The sequence below is a fragment of the Sitophilus oryzae genome, unplaced genomic scaffold (genome assembly GCF_002938485.1).
Source record: "Sitophilus oryzae breed Bouriz unplaced genomic scaffold, Soryzae_2.0 scaffold_467_pilon_pilon, whole genome shotgun sequence".
Taxonomy (NCBI): domain Eukaryota; kingdom Metazoa; phylum Arthropoda; class Insecta; order Coleoptera; family Curculionidae; genus Sitophilus; species Sitophilus oryzae.
Genome location: NW_022147048.1, coordinates 384,048 through 406,142, shown reverse-complemented (window position 1 = coordinate 406,142; position 22,095 = coordinate 384,048). Strand labels below are relative to the sequence as shown.

Sequence of the window (22,095 nt, the reverse complement as noted above, 5' to 3'; positions counted from 1 at the left end):
AGATGGGTGAGGGCCTATTGTGGCTCACTTCTACAAACTCTTTAAAGCAAAAACAGTGTTAGAGTTCACCCTCAAAACCCAACCTTTTCACATAAGCTGTTATATCCGAAGGTGATATGTCTTCTAGGATAGGATATGTCTTATAGCGGGTCTTATATAGGGTACACATGATTTAGGACCTTAGAAGGACCGATTTAGAACCTTAAAATCCATAATAAAAAATCCGGGACCGTATTTGAAAAAGAATGTTAATGATACTTTTTGCTTTGATGATTTTTTTGGTAATGATGAAATATTGGTTCGAAAATCTGATAACACTATCAGCAAAATAAAAACACTAAATCACCACAATACACCAAAACACTTTTACTTTTACACTTGCGTTTCGCTAACCATGTTAGCATCATCAGCAGATGATTATAAACTAAAGTACAATCTACAAGTTGAGCGTTTATATACTCGCTCAGTGGGCACCGAGTGGGCGTGGCAAAATCTAGCCAACCGAGTCAGAGCCCACTGAGCGTAACAGTTAGATTTCCGCCACTAGAGTAGTAGGAACAAAGAACTTGAAGGAATTGGACCGTTGACTCTGTTCATACTATATCTTTACATTTATTAATTCTGATGCTTTCATATGCATCTAATTGCCTGTAATTTGAGACTTGTTTAATTAATTTTAAATGATTAAGATCTATACAATGTTCTTTATCAACAATATGTACGGCAACGCAAGATTTATCTGGTCTACCATATCTTATCTGAGCCAAATGTTCTTTAAATCTAGTTAATATTGATCTTCTAGTTTGCCCAACATATTTCTGATTACAATCTTTACAAGAAATTTCATCAATTATAAGCGCGAACACTTCATCAAGCTTTTATAGTGAAGATTGTGAAGATTTTATTTGTGAACCATGTCATCCCAGATTCTGCTTTCACAACTGCAAGAACTGAAAAAATCTTCGGAATTTTTGATCAGCACCAAATGGCGCAATTTCTGTCTTCATTTAACAGACCCCGTATAGCCCTCCTAGATTCCGAGATCTCAACGATGAGATCCTAATTTAGTACACTCTTTAGGTCAGCTTTAGAAAAACATGTTTTTCTCAAAAAATATCGAGGTGGCGATTTTTTACAAGACACAAAACATTTAGTAAATACTAGAATTTTTTTTACGAAAAAAGAATTGTTCCTGAAGTTATAGAAAAATACTAGTCGAATTTACGTAGGGCTCATATATTTTTACTTTATTCGATAGAAAATGACACTCTGAATAGAATAACATATCATAGTCAACTTTTGACATTTTTGAATATGGTTTATTTGAAATTGCAACATGCGATTCATAACGATAATTTGACTCGAAATGCCAAGTGTGTGGTACCAAATTATTCGTGAAAAAATGCTTTTTCCAAATATGCTAATGGGCCACCCTCGTTCCATTTGAAAAAAATTGAAATATGATTAAAAATACGATTTGAGCATTTTCTAACTAGCCAGTACAAGACACTAAAACATTAGACGATCAAATCTATTTTTCCAAGTCTCCTTGATTAAAGGTTATTGATTTTAATACAGCCCTGGCACTCTAGATTGAAATTTTAAATCCAATTTTGTTTTAAGCGAAAATGTCAAAAGTTGACATTATGATATGTCATTCTATTCAGAGTGTCATTTTCTATCGAATAAAGTAAAAAAATACCGAGGGTGCCATTTAAAAATCAAAAGTTGTAGTCATTTCCGGTGAAACACGAAGTGGCCGAAAAGTCAGTTTTATTTGAAAAAATAAAAAAGTTAATTTCAAATCAAAATCAAATCAAATCAAAATATTTATTTATCAGTATTAAATGTTATACATTTTAATATACAAATGTAATATATATATAAATACCGACAAAAAGGAATACACCGCGATTTTTAGAACCGATGCACAAGGCACATTTTCCAATGGCCTGTGAGGTGTATCCTGACATAATTTAAATCATAAAATATATACTTGGGATATATTAATATAATATATAACGAATCTTAATATAACAACAAACAATACCCAACTAAATAATAAGAAAATACCTAACAATTTTAAATTTTAATTTTAACTACAAGTAAAATATTAAATATTAAAAAATAGTAATAATATATAAAAAAATAATCAGTTATAATTTAAACTAAGGAAAAGATGCAACGGAACGGGCAGGCGCAGAAGGGGGAAAAAAGACAAGAAGACGGGAATCAAAAACGAACAGGCGCATGCGGGAAGTCGCCCATGTGTAATAAATTTATCTAATTTGACTTACCTGTTTCAGTAGCGTATGTATGTTTGTTCTATTAAATAATTGTTATGACTTATCTTTTTTTTATTAGAATTATATTCAGAATTGAGTTTTTTGATATGCTCCTTCCTTAATATTTTTATTCAAAGCTCCTAACGGCCTAACGAATCATTTTTTATAAAGGTAAATTGTGTTCGTTGTTCTTTGCGTCCACTAAATAATGGTACACCCGGTATATAAATATGCCTTAAATATACCTGTATAATTTGTTCAGTGAAAGCATTAGGATTTCAATAGTGACATTCAAAGAATTGTCTACTTTATTTATTTAAATAATCACGGATAGTTATTCTTCGCTATCAAGTGAATATGTTCTTTTACTGGACAGACTGTATAGTTTGTCACAAAAAATATACAATATGTATATGTTTTTATATTATTTATTAACTGGCACTTTCCAAAAATAGTTTTGAATTTGCCGTTTTAGTCAGTCATTGGGGATTTTTGCTTAGAAGGTTTTGCTTAGTTTATAGGTTTTGGGGTCCCTAACTAAAATCCATAAAATGCACATTTTCAGACTTGCCGCCGGCGCCGCCATCTTGCCAAGATGGCGCCCAAATTCGGTATTTTGTGAATATCTCGAAAACTATGCGTTTTTCGTGAAAATTTTAGGAGAGCAAAATTTTCTATAAAAAAGGTTTTATAATTTTTTTTGCTAAAGTCAACCGTTTAGGCACAAAATCCCTGGAAATTTTACAATTTTGCGTAAGATATGATATATTATGTATAGTCGATTTTCCGAAATCAAATGTCGATTAGGGTTCACTAAAACTAGTTTTAGTTTAGTTTCTTCAATTTTGTCATGAAACAATGGCGTATCATTAATTCGCTCATTAATTTAAGAATAATTCATTTTAATTATTGAAAATGTGTACTTGTTTCCACACCACCCAAGAGGTAAAGTACATGACGCGTTTATCTTAACGTGCTCTCCCCGGAGGCCTACTCCACTAGTTAAATTAAAAACTTTAACTTATCTGCACAAGCCCGACGGATCTGGCTCATTGATGTCAAAGTCGATCGTGTCTGCTGTGCTGGGCTCATCAGGGTGGTCTCTCAATACGTCCAACTCTTCATCTTCAGCCGCCAGAGGGATAGCTACAAGCAAGTCCAACTCCTCTTCATCGGATTCGCCGAGTAACACTTCAGTGACGTTGTCACAGGATTTCCCATTGCAGTATGCACAAATCATTGAACATTTTAATCCTGCTTTTCTGCATCCGCAGGCTTTACCATAGTTGTTGGTTTTTCATTTACAGGATAAAAATGCCAAAAGGGATTTTGGAGGTGGATCTTTCAACGTTGTGACTGGAGTAATCCCTGTTTTTGTTTTCTTCCAACCCGATTCTTCGGCATCTTTGGTACAACCAGACCAATGCTGAACCTGGTGGTAAGTTCGCAATGAATGCTGTCCAGCACGACAATTAATTATTTATAAATTAATGAGCGAATTAATGATACGCCACTGTTTCATGACAAAATTGAAGAAATTAAACTAAAACTAGTTTTAGTGAACCCTAATCGACATTTGATTTCGGAAAATCGACTATACATAATATATCATATTTTACGCAAAATTGTAAAATTTCCAGGGATTTTAACGGCTGACTTTAGCGAAAATTTTGATTAAACCTTTTTTATAGGAAATTTTATTCTCTTTAATTTTGCTCTCTCCAAATTTTCGCGAAAAACGCATAGTTTTCGAGATATTACACAATACCGATTTTGGGCGCCATCTTAGCGCGCTGGCGGCAAGTCTGGAAATGTGCATTTTATGGATTTTAGTTAGGTTCCCAAAATCTATAAACCTGCAAAGTTTCAAAACTTCCGGACTTTTTTCCAAGCAGGCCCCTTTTTTGATCCACAATGACTGAACTATTTGTAGTAAAATAAAGATAGGTTTATTAAAATTTTATTACCACTGATCTAAAAGTATCAAACAAAAAAAAGGCAAAAATCCTGTGATCTATTTCACGTTCCTGTATTATAACATTGTTATGTTCTATTTGGTAATAGTGGTATTCCACGAATAATTGCGATACCCCCTTCATGTGTGCTGTTCGATTGCCTTTTGATGTTTGATTACCTAAATAATTGGCTTTAATTGGCTGGACATATTCCATATACCGAAATTTATCGAATATTCGACATCAAAGGACAAGGCATTTCCATATATCTGGACAAAGCATAACATTACAACAATATGCATCTAGAATATCAATGAGCTATCAACTACCTAAGATAGGGGAGTTCCAAACCTAATATATTTAAAATTAACTTTCTGTTTTTTTTTATAAACTATTTATGAGATGAAGCTTTAGTCTATTTTATAATTTTGTACATTTTTAGCATGTATATAATAACTCAGAAATTACAAATTTCGTCCCCAAAAGACAAAAAAAAATTGATCCAATTATTATTCCTAATTTGTCATGGGTTTTTTAGCTGTAATTAACATTTGTGACTAATGAAATACATAGGTACTAATTATGAGCGTTTATGGAATGTAGCAACCGTTATGGCATATAAATTCATTTTGGCTGTCAATTTTTAAAGGTATTTTGTTTTTAAGATGTATATCGGGTTTATCAAAATGAAGGGATTGATTTGAAATTTACACAGTATACTTTCTAGTATCCTAGGGTGTCCCATTTTTGCGTGTTTTATGGGGTTTCTCGTTTATGACTAGAGATACAAAGATGCGGTTTTTAAAGATTCTATATAGAGATTCGTTCAAGCTCTTTTAGTTCTTGTTAAAACTTGTTACATTTTTCGAGTCCCTTCGTATCTCTGTTATCTTATAACATACCAAAAAGGCAAATAGTCCCATAGTTCCATAATTTCACGTAAAATTCATTGGCGTAGTTAGTTTTTGTTGGGAGCTGTCATTCTTGAGATATGACCCAAACTTATGTTATTTTATCAATGGTATAACCTCTATATTATTTTTATTTGATATATCTTGTTCTAAAAAGTTATACTCTATACTTATTTTCATAGATAAGATAAAAAATGCATTATTTAACTTATTAACATCGGCGGCCGGTTTAAATTCAGTAATCAAAACAATCAAAACAATAACTTGACATCGAATAATTTATTCGATGTCATCACAATATCCCACAAGAATGGACTAGAATTAGAATTAGAATAAGTGGGAGGGGGGTTAATCTCTGCGACCTTAGAGATCTATTGTGTCCCCCTTTCTTGAGTTATAACTCATCATACAGTCCCAGGACTTCCTACGGAGACCCGTGTCCTCACAGTCGAGGAGCTACGACCCAGGCCGGGTAGACGAAACGGTAGCTTGTGTCGCCTGTTGGGTTTAGAGGTAGGAGGTAGGCTTCCGACCCTTGGAGGAGATGGTAGTTTGTATTCCACTTGCGGAGGATGATCTCACGCAAGTGTCAGCCACCCCTCCTGTAGTTCTCTTTGGGTTTGGCCCCTTGGAACTTTCATTGTTACTGTTCCCAGTGTCGCTAGGGGGTTTCCCCACAGCTTCACCGGTGATGTTTTTATTATTATTATTACCAGATCTCATAGTGTTCCTATGAGTCGCTAGGGACAGTCGGTCCACTTCTACAGAGCCCCGCATGTAGAAGTAATGGGTAAAATACAATGGGCTGCCCCAAGGTTGAGGCTGTCCGTAGCCCCGCCCGGTATCGTTATATGTCTTGGTGCAATTCCCTGGCCACGACACTACAGTCAGGGACAAGACGATGAGTGAGATGCTACTTAGACCAAGCCAAGTGCTAGGGGGGATTCCCCCCAGCACCTGACCAGGAGCTTCCCCACCAACGACAAGGTCTTGCATCTCCTAGGGGAAGAAGAATGGAATATAAATGTTTGTATATGTTGCAGGCGAATAGAATAATCCGGCTTTTTGCAAAAAGACTAGGCATATTATCAAACGCCGGCTTTTTAAACAAAAGAAGGAGTTTTTACAAAAAACCCATCTATTTTCAGTCACTTTGCAAAAAGCCTAATCGTAATCAGAATTAGGCATATTAAACAATGACAATAACGATATTTTCTGTACATTTCTTCAAAAAGACTACCTGTTTTCAGTCGTTTTACAAAATGCCAAATCGAGGCTAGGAATATTAAAAAATGATCAAAATTTACTCAGCTATGAGCATAAACATATATTGGAATAATTTACGCTTTAATAAAAATACCCCCATACACAAACAATAATTTATGTCAAAATTTTATTTTGTTTAGTCGAAAAACAACTTGAACCCTATTCTATAAACTATAATAAATTATAAGTAACATAACTTTAAATACAAAATATATTAAAACCTTAATATTAATATCTCGTTTAATTATTATACTCTAATTGGTAATTTGATTATGTGTACAGGGTGGGCCAAATTCGACGCTTTTAAATGGAAACACCTTTTTCTATACGAGATAGACGAAAACTAATATCGGTGTCTGGAGCTCAATTTTCATCAAAAAAAATAATGGTGAAAACCGCACATCAATCTGTTACCGTTTCGGAGTTAGGGGATGTTTTTCAAAAATGTGCATTTTTAACAAATCGCTGTAACTTTTTTGCTATGGAAAATTTTGTATTTTTATGAAAACATTTCCAAGGCACCTTTTTACATAGAATTCAATTGTTTAAGTATAATTTTTCTAAAATTAATAATTTAAAAGAGTTATCAACATAAAAATTTATTTTTTATTTGGGACACCCTCTATATTTTTAATTAACCGAAAAGAATTTAAAATTACCTTTCCAAAAATATAACACACTTGATATTTTGTTATAATCCCCTTCGAAATACAGAATATTTAAAAGTTCGCCACTTTTAACTAGTAGGCTTTGGACCCTTTATTGATGATATGCCCTTAATGGAACTTGAAAACATTTTTCCAGCAAGACGACACACCGCCTCAGAAAGCTGAAGTTATCAGCAAATTTTTGCAGCCAATTTCAAGAATAATTGAACAGCTAACCAAGATCCCAGCCGTTGGCCGTGGAGGCCGCCTGACTTAGTGCCCATGGATCTAATCCTATGGATATATTTGGGGAAGAATAAAGGTTCCTTATTCTTCCGTATAATCTAGACAAGAATTAGAAATACTTAGCAGTCATGAGAGGGTATCTTTCACCCCCACTGATTTAATGAATTCGGCGAGAAATGTTCAAAAACGGCCCCGTCTGTCCATAACAGAAGACGGTCGATATGTCGAACACCTGTAGCAAAATCTCATGTCTTGGTTTGCTATTTATTTTTATTGTTATTAGATATAGTTTAAACGTGTTGATGTTGGTTAAATATATTTTAAATTGTTATAAAATTCTGCATCTCTCATAGCAAATATTATTTTCGTTTTAATTGATTCTCACAGCTAGAATTTTTTTGCATTACAGCCGGTGTCGTTCAAAGCCTACTTATTTAAAGCCGGCGAATTTTTATAAACTCTATATCTCGAAGAGGAATCGAGCAAAATATCAAGTGTGTTATATTTTTGGAAATGTAATTTTAAATTCTTTTCAATAAATTAAAAATATACAGGATGCCTCATATAAGAAATCAAATTTTCTGTTGATAATTCTTAAATTATTAATTTATTTTTGCGATTTTTAAAAATGCATATTTTTGAAAAACACACCGTAGCTCCGAAACGGTAACAGATATCGATATGCGGTTTCCACCATCATGTTTTTGATGAAAATTTAGCACCAGACACCGATATTAGTTTTTGTCTACTTCCTAAAGAAAAGGCTGTTTCCATTTAAAAGCGTCGAATTTGACCCACCCTGTACAGGGCTGCCTCTTTGTGGAGCTTTGCTTTCTTTCTTTGGAACTTTTATTTTTTTAGAATAAAATGAATTTAGATATTTATAATAATCGTCCTTAACCATACTCCATCTAACAGAATTATCATTTTTTGTGCCATTATTTTCTAATTTTGACAGAGAAGTTCAAGAAATATCGTTGGATAAATTTAAGTTAGTTGTACTAATCCCGCGTAAAATGTTTTGTGCAATCTGACTAGTCTTCATTGGGCATTTTGCAAAGCGACTAAAAATAGATAGGCTTTTTGCAAAATGCTGAGTTATTCGATATGCCTACGACATATGTTAACAAGACATTAAATACCAGTTCATTTTTTGAAAAAATATGACTTGTTCTATCAGGTTGGTATTCGAATACACTCTTGGTAGCGAACACGTTAAAAAAAGATACGCCACTGGTATAAACATTTTTGTATAGTATTTCGAACAAAATTCGTCGATATATCGCCAAATTTCCGAATGAAACTCATTCAAAGCTATGTTCAGAATAAGGTCGACCGGTGTTGAAATTTTGACTATAATTTACTATTCACCTTTGTTGTCATATCTTTCACTGAGTGCGTCTGGTGCAGGTTTTTCGTATATCCACAGCCGCGTGCTGGTTCTTCTTACATTGAACTTGCTTTTTTATGCTTAAAAGGGATCAAGTTGAATGTCAAGTGAGAAAAAAAAATGTTGAGGTTATCATCATCGCCGTTCTTTAATTGAATGGTTACACATCGCACGGTATACGGGAAATTGTTACCGATAACATTGGTCAGCGTTAATATATTTTACTGAATTAATATTAACTTATATCGTCTTAGTTTTGCTCACCATACATATAGAGGCATAACTTCCTTGTTCCTTGGAACATTATTAAAACGAATTAATATGCCATAATTCCCTCTACTTTTTATACCGGGTGCGTCTCAAAAGTGGCTCACCCCTATAACTCATATATTTATACTGATAAAAAAAAACAAGATTTGGTATGTTAGTATATGACATAAAATAGGATTGATTGGCGTATTCAATTGTTTTTGTTCACTTCCTGTTTCACCGGAAATGACAGCAATTTTTGATTTTTAAAGAGCACCCTTTGTATTTTTTCACTTAATTCGATAGAAAATGACACTCTGAATAGAATGACATTATATGTCAACTTTTGACATTTTTGCATATGATTTATTTGAAATTGTAACATACGGCTCATAACGAAAATTTGACACAAAATACCAAGTGTGTGGTACCAAATTATGTTTAAAAAAATGCTTTTTCTAAATATGCTAATGAGTCACCCTCGTTCCATTTGAAAAAATTGAGATATGATTAAAAATACGATTTGAATATTTTCTAACTGGCCAGGACAAGACACTAAAACATTAGACGATCAAATCTATTTTTCCAAGGCTCATTGATGAAGAATTAGTGTTTTTAAAAAATGTCTATACCTATGTGGCGGATTCATCTATCCAAAAAAATCCTTATGGGTTTTTCGCCACTGCACTGCAAGAAAAATCTACAAAATAAAATAGTTATTTTCTGTAAACACTTCTGCGTTAAACCTAAACGGACGCTGCTTGTCAGAAGTTGTGTTTACAGTAATAAAAATTTGCTTAACAAAGAAAAAAAAAATGCTTAACGTTTCGGAAAGTTTTCTCTATTACATTTTTTTGAATACAGAACAACAAACAAAAAATGTAATATACCAAATACCCTGTGAATGCGATAAATTTTACATGGGTGAAACATCTAGACCCTTAAATGTTAGAATTAAAGAACATAAAGATTATTTAAGAAAGGGAGATTTTCACAAATCTAAGATTTGTCAGCATTCATGGGACACAGGGCACAGAATAAATTTTAATAACGCCAAAATTATAATGAAAGAAGCGATAGCCTCTAAAAGAAAAATAAAAGAGAGGCTTTTTTGATTCAATCTAATAAAAATAAATGTATTGCTCATGCATCTGTAGATGTTAGTAATGTATGGCAATCGCTTCTTTGATTTTAAAGAACATTACATAATTAAACATAACATATGTGAAATTTAAAAATAATCATACAGAAAGTTTGGGCTTTTTGGTTTTACCTTATTAAGTAATTATCAGGTAGTAATTGTTAATTTTGAAGTTTAACTTAATATAATGTCATTTTAACAGAACGTCAACGATTTCTTGTAGACGTATCTGTTTTAAAAAGTAAAGTGTTCTCGAATAGTTCAATTTAAATATTTTAAATAGTTTTTTTCTTGATTCTTTATATTTTTTTTGCTTCCGACGACGGAAAGAGAAAACTTTCCGAAACGTTAAGCATTTTTTTTTTCTTTGTTAGGCAAATTTTTATTACTGTAAACACAACTTCTGACAAGCAGCGTCCGTTTAGGTTTAACGCAGAAGTGTTTACAAAAAATAACTATTTTATTTTGTAGATTTTTCTTGCAGTGCAGTGGCGAAAAACCCATAAGGATTTTTATTAGTGTTTTTAACATAGCCATGGCAAATGGAATTTTATAATACAATTTTTTATTAAGCGAAAATATTTTTTTTTGAAAATATTCAGAATGTCATTTTCTATCGAATAAAGTAAAAAAATACTGAGGGTGCCATTTAAAAATCAAAAGTTGTAGTCATTTCCGGTGAAACAGGAAGTGACCAAAAACAATTGAATACACCAGTCAATCCTAATTTATGTCATATACTAACATAGCAACTCTCGTTTATTTATGTGAAAAAATAAAATAGTTATAGGGGTGAGCCACTTTTGAGACGCACCCGGTATACATAAAATTTATTAGCAAAACATTAACTTCAAATATAACATTATAATGTAATATACATATAATTTACATATATTGGTATCAATATAGACGTATTTAATTAAGTAATGACGATAAATAAAAAAAATCCTAAGATCAATTTCTAGAAATTTATGTATTATTGTATTGACAAAATGGTGAAGGTACTTTTTAATTGTAGTCTTTTAATAAATGTCTCAAGTATCTTCTTTTATTTTTTTTTCTTAGTTTTCTATTGAGCATATTAATTAATACAGATAATTTTTGAATACTATTATATTCAATAGACTATAATTAAGATGTAAATAATTATTATTTTTAATCAAAAGTTTATTTACATTAATATTTGAGACTAAATAAGAAATCTTTCTTGTATAGTCTGACTAGATAGATATAACATAAAATACTCATGTTCCTCCGTAAATACCTATGTTTGTATTCAGTTCTTTTTTTCTTTATTAGTTATTAATATTTAAATAAAAACAGATCTAGTAACCTTTCCCCGCCACTTTATTTTGGCAGATAGAGGAAAATAGTTCTAACAAAAAATATTCAAAATTTACTGAAAATTATGAAGCTATTATTTATAGTATCCCTTATCTAGGCAAAATTGTGTAAAAACTCAATTTTCTTATTTTTCATAGCAGTTGCGCCCTCTAACGGCCGTTCTACAGACAGTTTTTTATTAGACAGTTAAAGCACGGGCAAAGACGTAGACGTAAACGTATCGTTTGACATGTACGCTTGCGCAGTGTGAAATTCACTTGCGTTTACGGATACGTGATACGTATCTTTACGTGCCTTTACGTACGTACAAAACGCAAACGTATCGAGCCGAAGGAGTTTCGATTTTCACCCGAATGATGCCGAACGTACAAATTCACAAACAACTCGTTTCCACAACTGGCTAGTAATTAAGTTATTTCATAAATTTTGGGGCCAGTGTCACAGAACTGGGCCTATTTTATTACAATAAATTAGTATGAAAATATTAAGCATCATAATAAACTCATTTTGGAATCTATTTAATTAAATGCTAGTTCTTATAGGCAAAACCATAATATGAGGATTCTAAAATTCTTCGTATACTCGCTATTTGGAAACAGAACATATCCCGTCAACGTGGAAAGAAGGACGTATTGTAAAACTCCCCAAGAAGGGCTACTTATCCCAGTGTAAGAACTGGCGAGGCATTACCTTACTTAACACCATTAACAAGATAATTGCTACAGTCATCCAAAAAAGAATATCAGATGCCCTTGAACCGACTTTGAGAAAAGAACAAGCAGGCTTTAGGCCTCAAAGATCATGTATCGACCAAATTAATACTCTCAGAATAATAATAGAGCAATCTCAACAGTTCAGATCGCCATTATACATGGCGTTCGTGGATTTTCAAAGAGCATTCGATACTATAAAACACATAGCCATCTGGAAAGTTTTGAGAGAAAAAGGAATACCCGAAAAAATAATCCGCATGATTAAAATGCTTTATCATGATGCTACAAGCTGTGTATTACATAAAGGTCAAGTGGGGGAGAAAATTTCTATTGCAGTAGGTGTAAAATAGGGGTGTATACTTTTGCCGCTACTCTTTAACATCGTTCTGGATGTAGCACTAAATAGAGCATTTAAAGAACCACTAGGGATACAATGGGGACTGTTAAGCAGGCTAGAAGACCTGGATTACGCAGACGATCTATGCATCTTTTCCCATTCACATTCGGATATGTCTCAAAAACTTCTTAGACTCTAAGAGGAAGTTAATAATGTCGGTCTTCAAATCAACGTGGCGAAAACCAAAGAAATGAGGTCAAATACTCCCAACAACCAAGATCTATACCTCTCCAACCGAGCCATCGAAAGATTTGATGAATTTCAGTACCTGGGAAGTATGGTTCACAGCGATGGGGGCACAGAGAAAGATATAGAGGAAAGGATTTTGAAGGCACAAAGAGCTTTTGGCATGCTTACACCTGTGTGGAACTCCTCTATATATAGCAAAAAAACTAAAGTCCAGCTCTTCAATAGCAATGTCAAATCTATTTTGCTTTATGGATGCGAAACATGGAAGGTTACGCGTGGTCTCATGGGTCGCCTACAGGTGTTTGTTAACAAGTGTCTTCGAAGAATATTGAGAATTTTCTGGCCCAATCAAATTAACAATGAAGAACTGTGGAGAAGAACATCACAAAATCGAATAGATATCGAAATTAAGAAAAGAAAGTGGGGCTGGATTGGGCACATTTTGCGCAGACCCCACAGAGATATCGCTAGACAGGCACTTGAATGGAATCCACAGGGAAGACGTGCCAGGGGAAGATCAAGGAATACCTGGAGAAGAACAGTAACCTTTGAAGCCCAAGAGGTCGGGAAAACATTGGGAGAGATCAAACAGACAGCTCAGAATAGGATCAGATAGAAACATCTCTTAGAAGCCCTATGTCCTACGAAGGGATGACGGGAACATATACATATACTCGCTATTTAAAGTCATGTATACTATATTAATTGTTTACGATATTCTCCGATGGTGGCAGCATCGGCATAGAATGCACCAAGTCTATACACCAACCCAAGGCTTCGCTTGCCAGTAGGTTACAGGCTCTTGAGTACAACCTATATATTTTAAAATAATTAAAATATATTTAAATATGACTTTAATTTTTTTCTGTGACTTACAAATACTAAAAATAATTAAAATATATTTAAATATGAGTTTTAAATTTATTTGTGACTTACAAATACTAAAACTACTTTAAACAAGTTATCTTGCGTTTATTGTTATTATTTAAAAAATGCATCGGTTTGTTATAAATATAAAACTAGTGACGTAACTCAATTCAGATAAAAAGTTCAGGATGTATTATCGGTCTGCGTAGGGGAAACGTACTAACATTTCAGTAATGATTAGCATACCGATTAAACGCTTTGTATATTGCGAGCTGCCATTACCATACGTACTCGTGGATTAATATGCATTTGAAAATTATTGAAGTGTTATAATAATCGATATTTTTGGGTGCTACTTTTATTCAATCAGTCGTGTTATCACTTAGTATTTGCATTATGGTTAGAGATATTATATATTATATATGTGCGTTAATAACATATGAATATGTATAAATAACTAAAATATATTGGATGTTTCTCTAAGAAGCTGTTTAAGTATAGAATAGAAGATTAATATGTAGGTACCTAAGTGGGTTATAAATAAAACATGCATGGAAAGGTAAGCTAATACTGTTTTTCTAAATAACACACTGCTTAATATAAATTACAGGAGTTTCTCGTTTTACGCAGCATATTTACAGGCTTGGTGAATTTCGGTTTATTTCAAAAAATTCCGACGGCAGCGCTCTATACGGTAGAAATTAGAAGTTTTCACTCTGTATTTCACGCCGCCCAGGTTACAGTTCATGTTGATCGCATTAAAATAATATTGAAATCGTGGCTTTGTCATAATATTTAAGTATTTTAGTTTTTTGCTAGTGCAGTTATTAAAACTATAAAACATTCAGGAACGAGATTGTATCCTATGTTATAGGGCTTGTTTCTCTCTACAATTTTCTGTCTCACTATATACCGTTTGTGTCGGGGAAGGGATCATAGTTTCATAGTTGTCGATTTTCGAAAGAAATCAGTACATGTATATTATTTCGTATATTTTTCATTTGATTGATTTTATGGAAAGCACTGTTCATTAAAATGTTGTATCCTATATTATAGGGCTTGTTTCTCTCTACAATTTCCTGTCTCACAATGTACCGTTTGTGTCCGGGAAGGGTTCATAGTTTCATAGTTGTCGATTTTCGAAAGAAATCAGTACATGTATATTATTTCGTATATTTTTCATTTTATTGATTTTATGGAAAGCACTGTTCGTTAAAATGTTGTATCCTATGTTATAGGACTTGTTTCTCTCTACAATTTCCTGTCTCACAATGTACCGTTTGTGTCCGGGAAGGGTTCATAGTTTCATAGTGGTCGATTTTCGAAAGAAATCAGTACATGCATATTATTTCCGATTTTTAGTTTATTGTTTTTATGTATTTCATATAAAATGGGTCAGTTTTTTTCTTTAGGGTACTATTTTTGTTACTATATATTATATATTTTTGTGGTTTTGTTTGTTTTCTTTATTTAATTAATGTTTTTATACTTTAATTAGAATAGTTTTTTTCCAATTTTTTTTAATATAATCTATCTATGTTATCACATTATCAAGATATGTTTTTTACACAACTTATACGTAAAACGAAGGGTTGCCTCCAATCCAAATTTTTTAATCATTGATTTTATAGCTGGAGATCATCAATAAATAATCGACTAAGTATAATTATAACATGTATTGATTAGAGTATTTTAAATTAAAGTTTTGTCCAAAACGTTCCAACTTTATTTCTCAATTTTGTACAAAAAATATTTAATTTTTGAAATAAACCGAAATAGAAGTTCAATTTTGATAAATGGAAATTGGCGTCTATAATATAGTTACATACCTTATACGCGTATAATAGAGTTATATTATTGGCGTCGTGTGATGATGGCAATTGAATTTATGTCAAACTGGTATGATATTAACTGAATTAAGCTTTGCCGTTTTCAGTAATACTGGAATTTTACGCTTGTAGAATTTTACACTTTGTAGTTACGTGTACCATACCCAGATATGGCGCACACATTGATAAATTCAAATTACTAGCGAATATCAAATGAAATTATTATATAGAATAAAATGTGAATAGATAGTTATTTAGAGCATGTATAATATTATAATAATTCTTAAAAATCATCCATAAAATTTACTTTGAGAGATAGGACGTTTTAACAAACATCAAAAATAGGGTCTTAAAAAGATTTTCCCAAAATTCAAGGTATCTGAGCCTCCAAAGGTCTATCTATATAAAATATTTATATATAATGTTCTAAAATTTTCATAATTTACGACTATGTTTACTGTTTTTCTTAGACTACTTTTTCTAAGACCTTTAAAAATGTGTAAAAATAGCTTAAAATTGGCGTTTTTCCCTATTTTCCACACATGCAGGGTGAGTTTCCTACGATGTTCTCTATGGGTATCTCGGAAACTACTGGGGATAGAGGATCGGTTAAATGGGGAAAAATTGCAGGTCATGTGGGGTCATGAATATGCGCCTTTCAGATTTTTGAAAAGGTTCATAACTTACTAGATATATAAAAAACAAATTTTGGCTATTTTAAAAATTGTCCCTAATACCATTATAATCTATTTTAGACAAAAAGTTTTCAGATAAAAGTTGTATATAACCACATCCCTAATGAATGTGTGTTCTCGGATTTTTTCTAAAGCCTGTCATTTTTGATATATGACACAAATATGTTTTTTTTTAAATGGAAACTACAGTTGGTCATGACTTCATAAAAAGCGCCATTTTTTAATTATTAAATTAGCTAAGAAAGATAAAAATTGGCTATAACTCAGTAATTTTGTGAGAAAAAAAACATATTATTGTAGCTTATATCGCTGAAAAGCTTAAAAAATTGCGATTTTTATGAAGTCATACCCAACTATAATTTCCATTTAAAAAAACATATGGTTGTGTCATAATATGTCAAAAATGACTCAGACAATCAGATACGTCTACAAGAAACCGTTGACGTTCTGTTAAAATGACATTTTTAACTTGATATTTAAACTTCAAAATTAACAATTACTACCTGATAACAAATACTTAATAAGGTAAAACCCAAAAGCCCCAAACTTTCTGTATGATTATTTTTAAATTTTACGTATGTTATGTTTATTTATGTTATGTTCTTTAAAATCAAAGAAGCGATTGTCATACATTACTAACATCTACAAACGCATGAGCAATACATTTATTTTTATTAGATTGAATTAAAAAAAAAACCTCTTTTATTTTTATTTTAAGGGCTATTGCTTTTTTCATTATAATTTTGGCGTTATTAAAATTTATTCTCTGCCCTGTATCTGCCACATAGGTATAGATATTTTTTTTTTCATTTATTTTTGTTTCCTAAAATTATTTTGCTTAAAAGAAAATATATAAAAGTGGGCTGTACCGGTCAAGCTTAATCACATGACTAAAAGTTTACTTGGTATGAATCAAGAACAGTTAACCTAATAGGACTGCTCATTCAGCCAAAAGTGTCCGCCAGGTGCATGCGAAAACTACTCGCTTTGTGACGTAATTGTAGTCCTTGTCATGGTTATTAGTCCTTGTCCGGCAACCAATAATACACACACGTGCATTATTAGTTGCCGGATGCAAAACGTTCATTATTTAGTTTAATTATTTAAACACCTTATATGTATGCAGTATAGAAAATTAACTCTATAAATCGTATTAAATACTCGGATAACGCATTTTTAAGAACAGCAGTTCCCAGCATCACCTTTCGCAAGCATTCTTTTTAGAGTACTTCCATATTTTGCTTTAAAATAATTAATAGACAAAATCGTGGGCACTTGGTAAGCACTGTGTCACAATCCACAACACACAATGAACGTATTTATACACTCTATAGCTCTAAAAACTTTAAAGGCACCTTTTTCACATATAAAATTGATAAAATAATTAACTCAAAATTTCTCAGCTGTTATTTTTATAAGTTTACCATAGGCAACTAATAATACACCCTATCATGACAAGGCCGTGACAAGGCTTTGACAAGGACTACAATGACGTCACAACTGTCAGCTGAAGCGCGGGAAGAGGCGAACATACGTCTTATGAGGATGAGCAATCCTTTTAGTTTACCGTTCTTGGGTATGAACTGTATATGGCAGTATCCAGATTTGTATGTTAGTAGGTATATGACATAAATTAGGATTTATTGGACGTATTCAATTGTTTTTGGCCTCTTCCTTTTTCACCGAAATGATTACATCTTTTGATTTTTAAAGGCACCCTCCGTATATTGCTACTTTATTCGATAAAATATGTGTCATTTTCTATCGAATAAAGTAGAAATATACCGAGGGTGCCGTTTAAAAATTAAAAGTTATAGTCATTTCCGGTGAAACAGGAAGTGACCAAAAACAATTGAATGCGTCAATCAATACTAATTTATTTCATATACTAACATACTAAATCTTGTTTTTTTATATGAAAATATAAAAAAATTATGGGGGGATGGGCCACTTTTGGGACGCACCCGGTATAATAAAGACAGTACCGAGTTAAATAAATGTAGCATAGTTATCCACTTCCAATCACCTCTCCTTGTTTAATGGAACAGATTTATGTTTTCTCTAATTTACATAATAAGACATCACTTAACCAGAAAAAAAATTACAACAATCATATTTTTTTTTCTCTCCCTGTCGCCGATTCTATTATATTTGTGGAATAGATCCTGTTTTGATTAATATTAGGGGTTGTAAATGTTTGACTAAAATTAATAATTTGTTATTAATTTCAAAAATTACGTAATTTCGATTATAAAATTTCTTCTATGACGTGTATTTTATTATTTTTATCCTTTTTGGACTCTAAGACGTTTTTTCTAAACTTTTATTTAAAAAACCTGTCCTAAATCTTAATAAAATATAAAAAAGTTTAAATACGATATATTTTTAATTTAATTATAGCTTCATTAAAATAAAAAAAATACCCGGCTATGATACGGAGAGTTTAGGTGTACTTGAGAAACGAAAGACAGTGTTGTGTTTCTCGGCAGAGTCGTCAGGGAACGACCGTTACGACAGAGACAACCTATCTATCGCTCGTCTCGCACTCGTTATAACCTAAAACAGTAACACAACAATAACAAGACATTGTCTGACCGCATGTTCCAGCTATTTATGAATGAGATGCTCAGTCTATATTTTATTTTAAGTCTATGGTTTGAACCAATCTGTAGTTAAATCTGCCAAGACATAATAAATATAGCGAGTTTTTTTTGTATCGTTTCAGTTTCGCCGGTTTCTGGTCCCCCAAGACCACCCCAGAAGACGACGATTCCGCCCCCTGGATCTACACGGGGGTGCGCCAGGTGCGAATCGTGCCGCCCAAGAAGGCCCCGTGCCGCCCCTTCGTAATCGAGCTGACGCCTAGCGACATTTTCCAGCAGGACGACCGCTTCATCGATGAGGTGATGGCGAGGCGCTACCACCAAGGGCCCGAAGACCTGCGGGAACTGGTTCGGGCCAAAGCGGAGAAGCACAAAACGTACTTCAGAAGTTTGATAGGTATGCATCACCAATATAATTTAGGCTAGACTCAGTGATTTCCAAAGTGGATCACGTGGGCCTCCGAATGTTTTTACATGCCTTCCGGGGATTCTTAGCACCCCTTGGCCATTTAAGACCTGCCGGAGACTAGGGACCTTTTTCCTTTCGTGTAAAGTCATTGTTGTTTACTTGGGAATATATTTTTTTTTAGAATTTAGAATGAGTGGGAGGGGGGTTAATCACTTCGACCTTACAGATCCATTGTGTCCCCCTTTCTTGAATCATAACTCATCATACAGTCCCAGGGCTTTGACAAAAGCCAGTATCTGGGACGGTTTTATAGAGGGTAGTTCTCCATCTCCAATATCAGTCGTACCAAAATTCATGGCACGAATGGTTGTCGTCTCGGCGCACTCAGTGATGAGGTGTACTGGTGTTTCACCATCTTCCCCACAGAATCTGCATTCGCCGTTTCTTTCGTTCTTAGTTTCAATCTACTGAGGTGTTCATTGAGGAGACAGTGTCCTGTTAAAACCCCGTGACAATCCGAAGATTGTTCTTACTCAGACCCAGGAAGATCTGTGATTTTTCTTGATCATAAGCCCTCAGAAACTTCTTCGAGTGTCTTAGACCATTGAAGATTTCCATTCCAGGTTGCGGATGGAATCTTCCAAGTTCTTGAGTTCCGCCTTGAGTTGGTTACCACTTGGAAAGCAGAACGGTTCTGGTCCAGTTAGTGGAGTGTTCGCTCCTTTCCTAGCTAGATTATTTGCTTTTTCATTGCCTACTATCCCTTGGTGAGCAGGCACCCAGTGTAGGAGGACTTTGTTTTCTTTGCCTAATTTATTCAGCTTCTCTATGCATTCTTTGACCAATTTCGAATTGATTTATACTGAGTTGATCGCCTTTAACGCTGCTTGACTATCAGACAAGATGGCTATTTCTTGTTTCCGATAGTTCCTATCTAAGATAAGTTGTACGCATCTCTCGATAGCGTAGATTTCTGCCTGTTGGATACTAGGGTAAGTGCCCATTGGTTCGGAGTAATTAGCTCTCGGCCCAAACACTCCGATCCCTGTTCCCGTATTGGTTTTGGAAGCATCAGTATACCAAGTTATGGTATGGTCTTTTAACTGCTGGGCAAGCGTTTCGCTCTTCCAATCCTTCTTATTGCTCAATACTACATTGACATGTTTGTCAAAGTTGTACGTTCTTGGCATATCGTCCATTGGGAGTTGCAGGAGTGGTATTTCCTTTTTTGGGAATATATAATGAGGTGGATTTCCGTGGCCTTCCTTATAGCAGTATCACAACCATTAAAACTGATGCTGTCATGCTTGTGAAACTCCAGTTTTAAACCGAGCCGGAATAATTTTCCTTACGCTTTGAGCTAGTACTGGTGATCGTTGCTTCCGTTCACCAGGTGCTTTCATACACTCCCTGAAGGCAGGGTTGCCACATCCGCCGAGTCCGCCGTTCTGAAAAGTATTTTCTACTCCTTTTTCTCCGGTATGGTCTTCACTAATGATGGGAAAAACCGATTAATTTCAATAATCGAGTACTCCAGTATCAAGCGATTGCAATAACCGAGCGATCGCTCGAGCGAAATATCGCTCGTATTTCTAAGTAACAAGTCCACAAATAACGCTATGTTTTCCCTCCTTAATAAAGTTTACTTCACCCTAAATAACCATCATTCTACAGCAACAATTTTCTGTGATTTTTCTGTGAAGGCGTTCGACTGTGTAAATCATAAGATTCTAATTAATAAACTGCAGCTCTATGGGTTTAAGGGAACATCTCTCGAATGGTTTAAGTCGTATCTGAGCAACACAAGTCAACTTGTGAGGGTGGATACCACGTTGTCTTCTAGCAAGCTAATAGAAGGTGGAGTACCTCAAGGCTCACTACTAGGCCCTATTTTGTTTCTTCTTTTTATTAACGACATTACTAACATAAACATCACTGGTAAAATATAACTTTTTGCGGACGACACTAGCTTCATTTCTAGCAACAAGGACGTCACGGCACTTCATAGGATTATATCAAATGACTTAATCATCATCAAATCTTGGTGCGATTCGAACCTCCTGAGTCTCAACATTTCTAAAACTAAAGCTTTGTCGTATAAAAACTAGCTGCAGCCTTTTGTACTTAACAATCTTCCCCTAGGAGATGCAAGACCTTGTCTTTGGTGGGGAAGCTCCTGGTCAGGTGCTGGGAGGAATCCCCCCTAGCACTTGGCTTGGTCTAAGAAGCATCTCACTCATCGTCTTGTCCCTGACTGTAGTGTCGTGGCCAGGGAATTGCACCAAGACATATAACGATACCGGGCGGGGCTACGGACAGCCTCAACCTTGGGGCACCGGGTGGCACCCCATTGTATTTTACCCCTTACTTCTACATGCGGGGCTCTGTAGAAGTGGACCGACTATCCTTAGCGACTCATAGGAACACTATGAGATCTGGTAATAATAGTAATAAAAACATCACCGGTGAAGCTGTGGGGAAACCCCTAGCGACACTGGGAACAGTAACAATGAAAGTTCCAAGGGGCCAAACCCAAAGAGAACTACAGGAGAGGTGGCTGACACTTGCGTGAGACCATCCTCCGCAAGTGGCATACAAGCTACCACCTCCTCCAAGGGTCGGGAGCCTAACTCCTACCTCTAAACCCAAAAGGCGACACAAGCTACCATTTCGTCTACCCGGCCTGGGTCGTAGCTCCTCGACTGTGAGAGACACGGGTCTCCGTAGGAAGTCCTAGGACTGTATGATGAGTTATAACTCAAGAAAGGGGGACACAATAGATCTCTAAGGTCGCAGAGATTAACCCCCCTCCCACTTATTCTAAATTCTAATTGTACTTAACAATACCACCATTGACGTCGTAAAATCTGTAAAATTCTTAGGGCTTGTTGTAGACAATTCTCTAAAATGGGACATGCATATCGACGCTTTGTCGAAAAAATTGAGCTCTGCTTGTTTT

The 22,095-nt window shown here is 34.2% G+C and overlaps 1 protein-coding gene across 4 annotated transcripts in view; it reads left to right on the top strand.

Moving 5' to 3' along the window:
* LOC115886070 (inositol-trisphosphate 3-kinase B) overlaps positions 1–22,095 on the top strand; it is a 167,927-nt gene that overhangs the window by 17,893 nt on the left and 127,939 nt on the right. For 3 of the 4 annotated variants that reach the window (XM_030905099.1, XM_030905100.1, XM_030905103.1), the window contains one exon: positions 18,850–19,124. In XM_030905099.1, the coding sequence (XP_030760959.1) occupies positions 18,850–19,124 (275 nt within the window). Of the gene's footprint in view, positions 1–13,866; positions 14,160–18,849; positions 19,125–22,095 lie in introns of those variants that run through there. The other variant, XM_030905102.1, reaches the window with a different exon arrangement.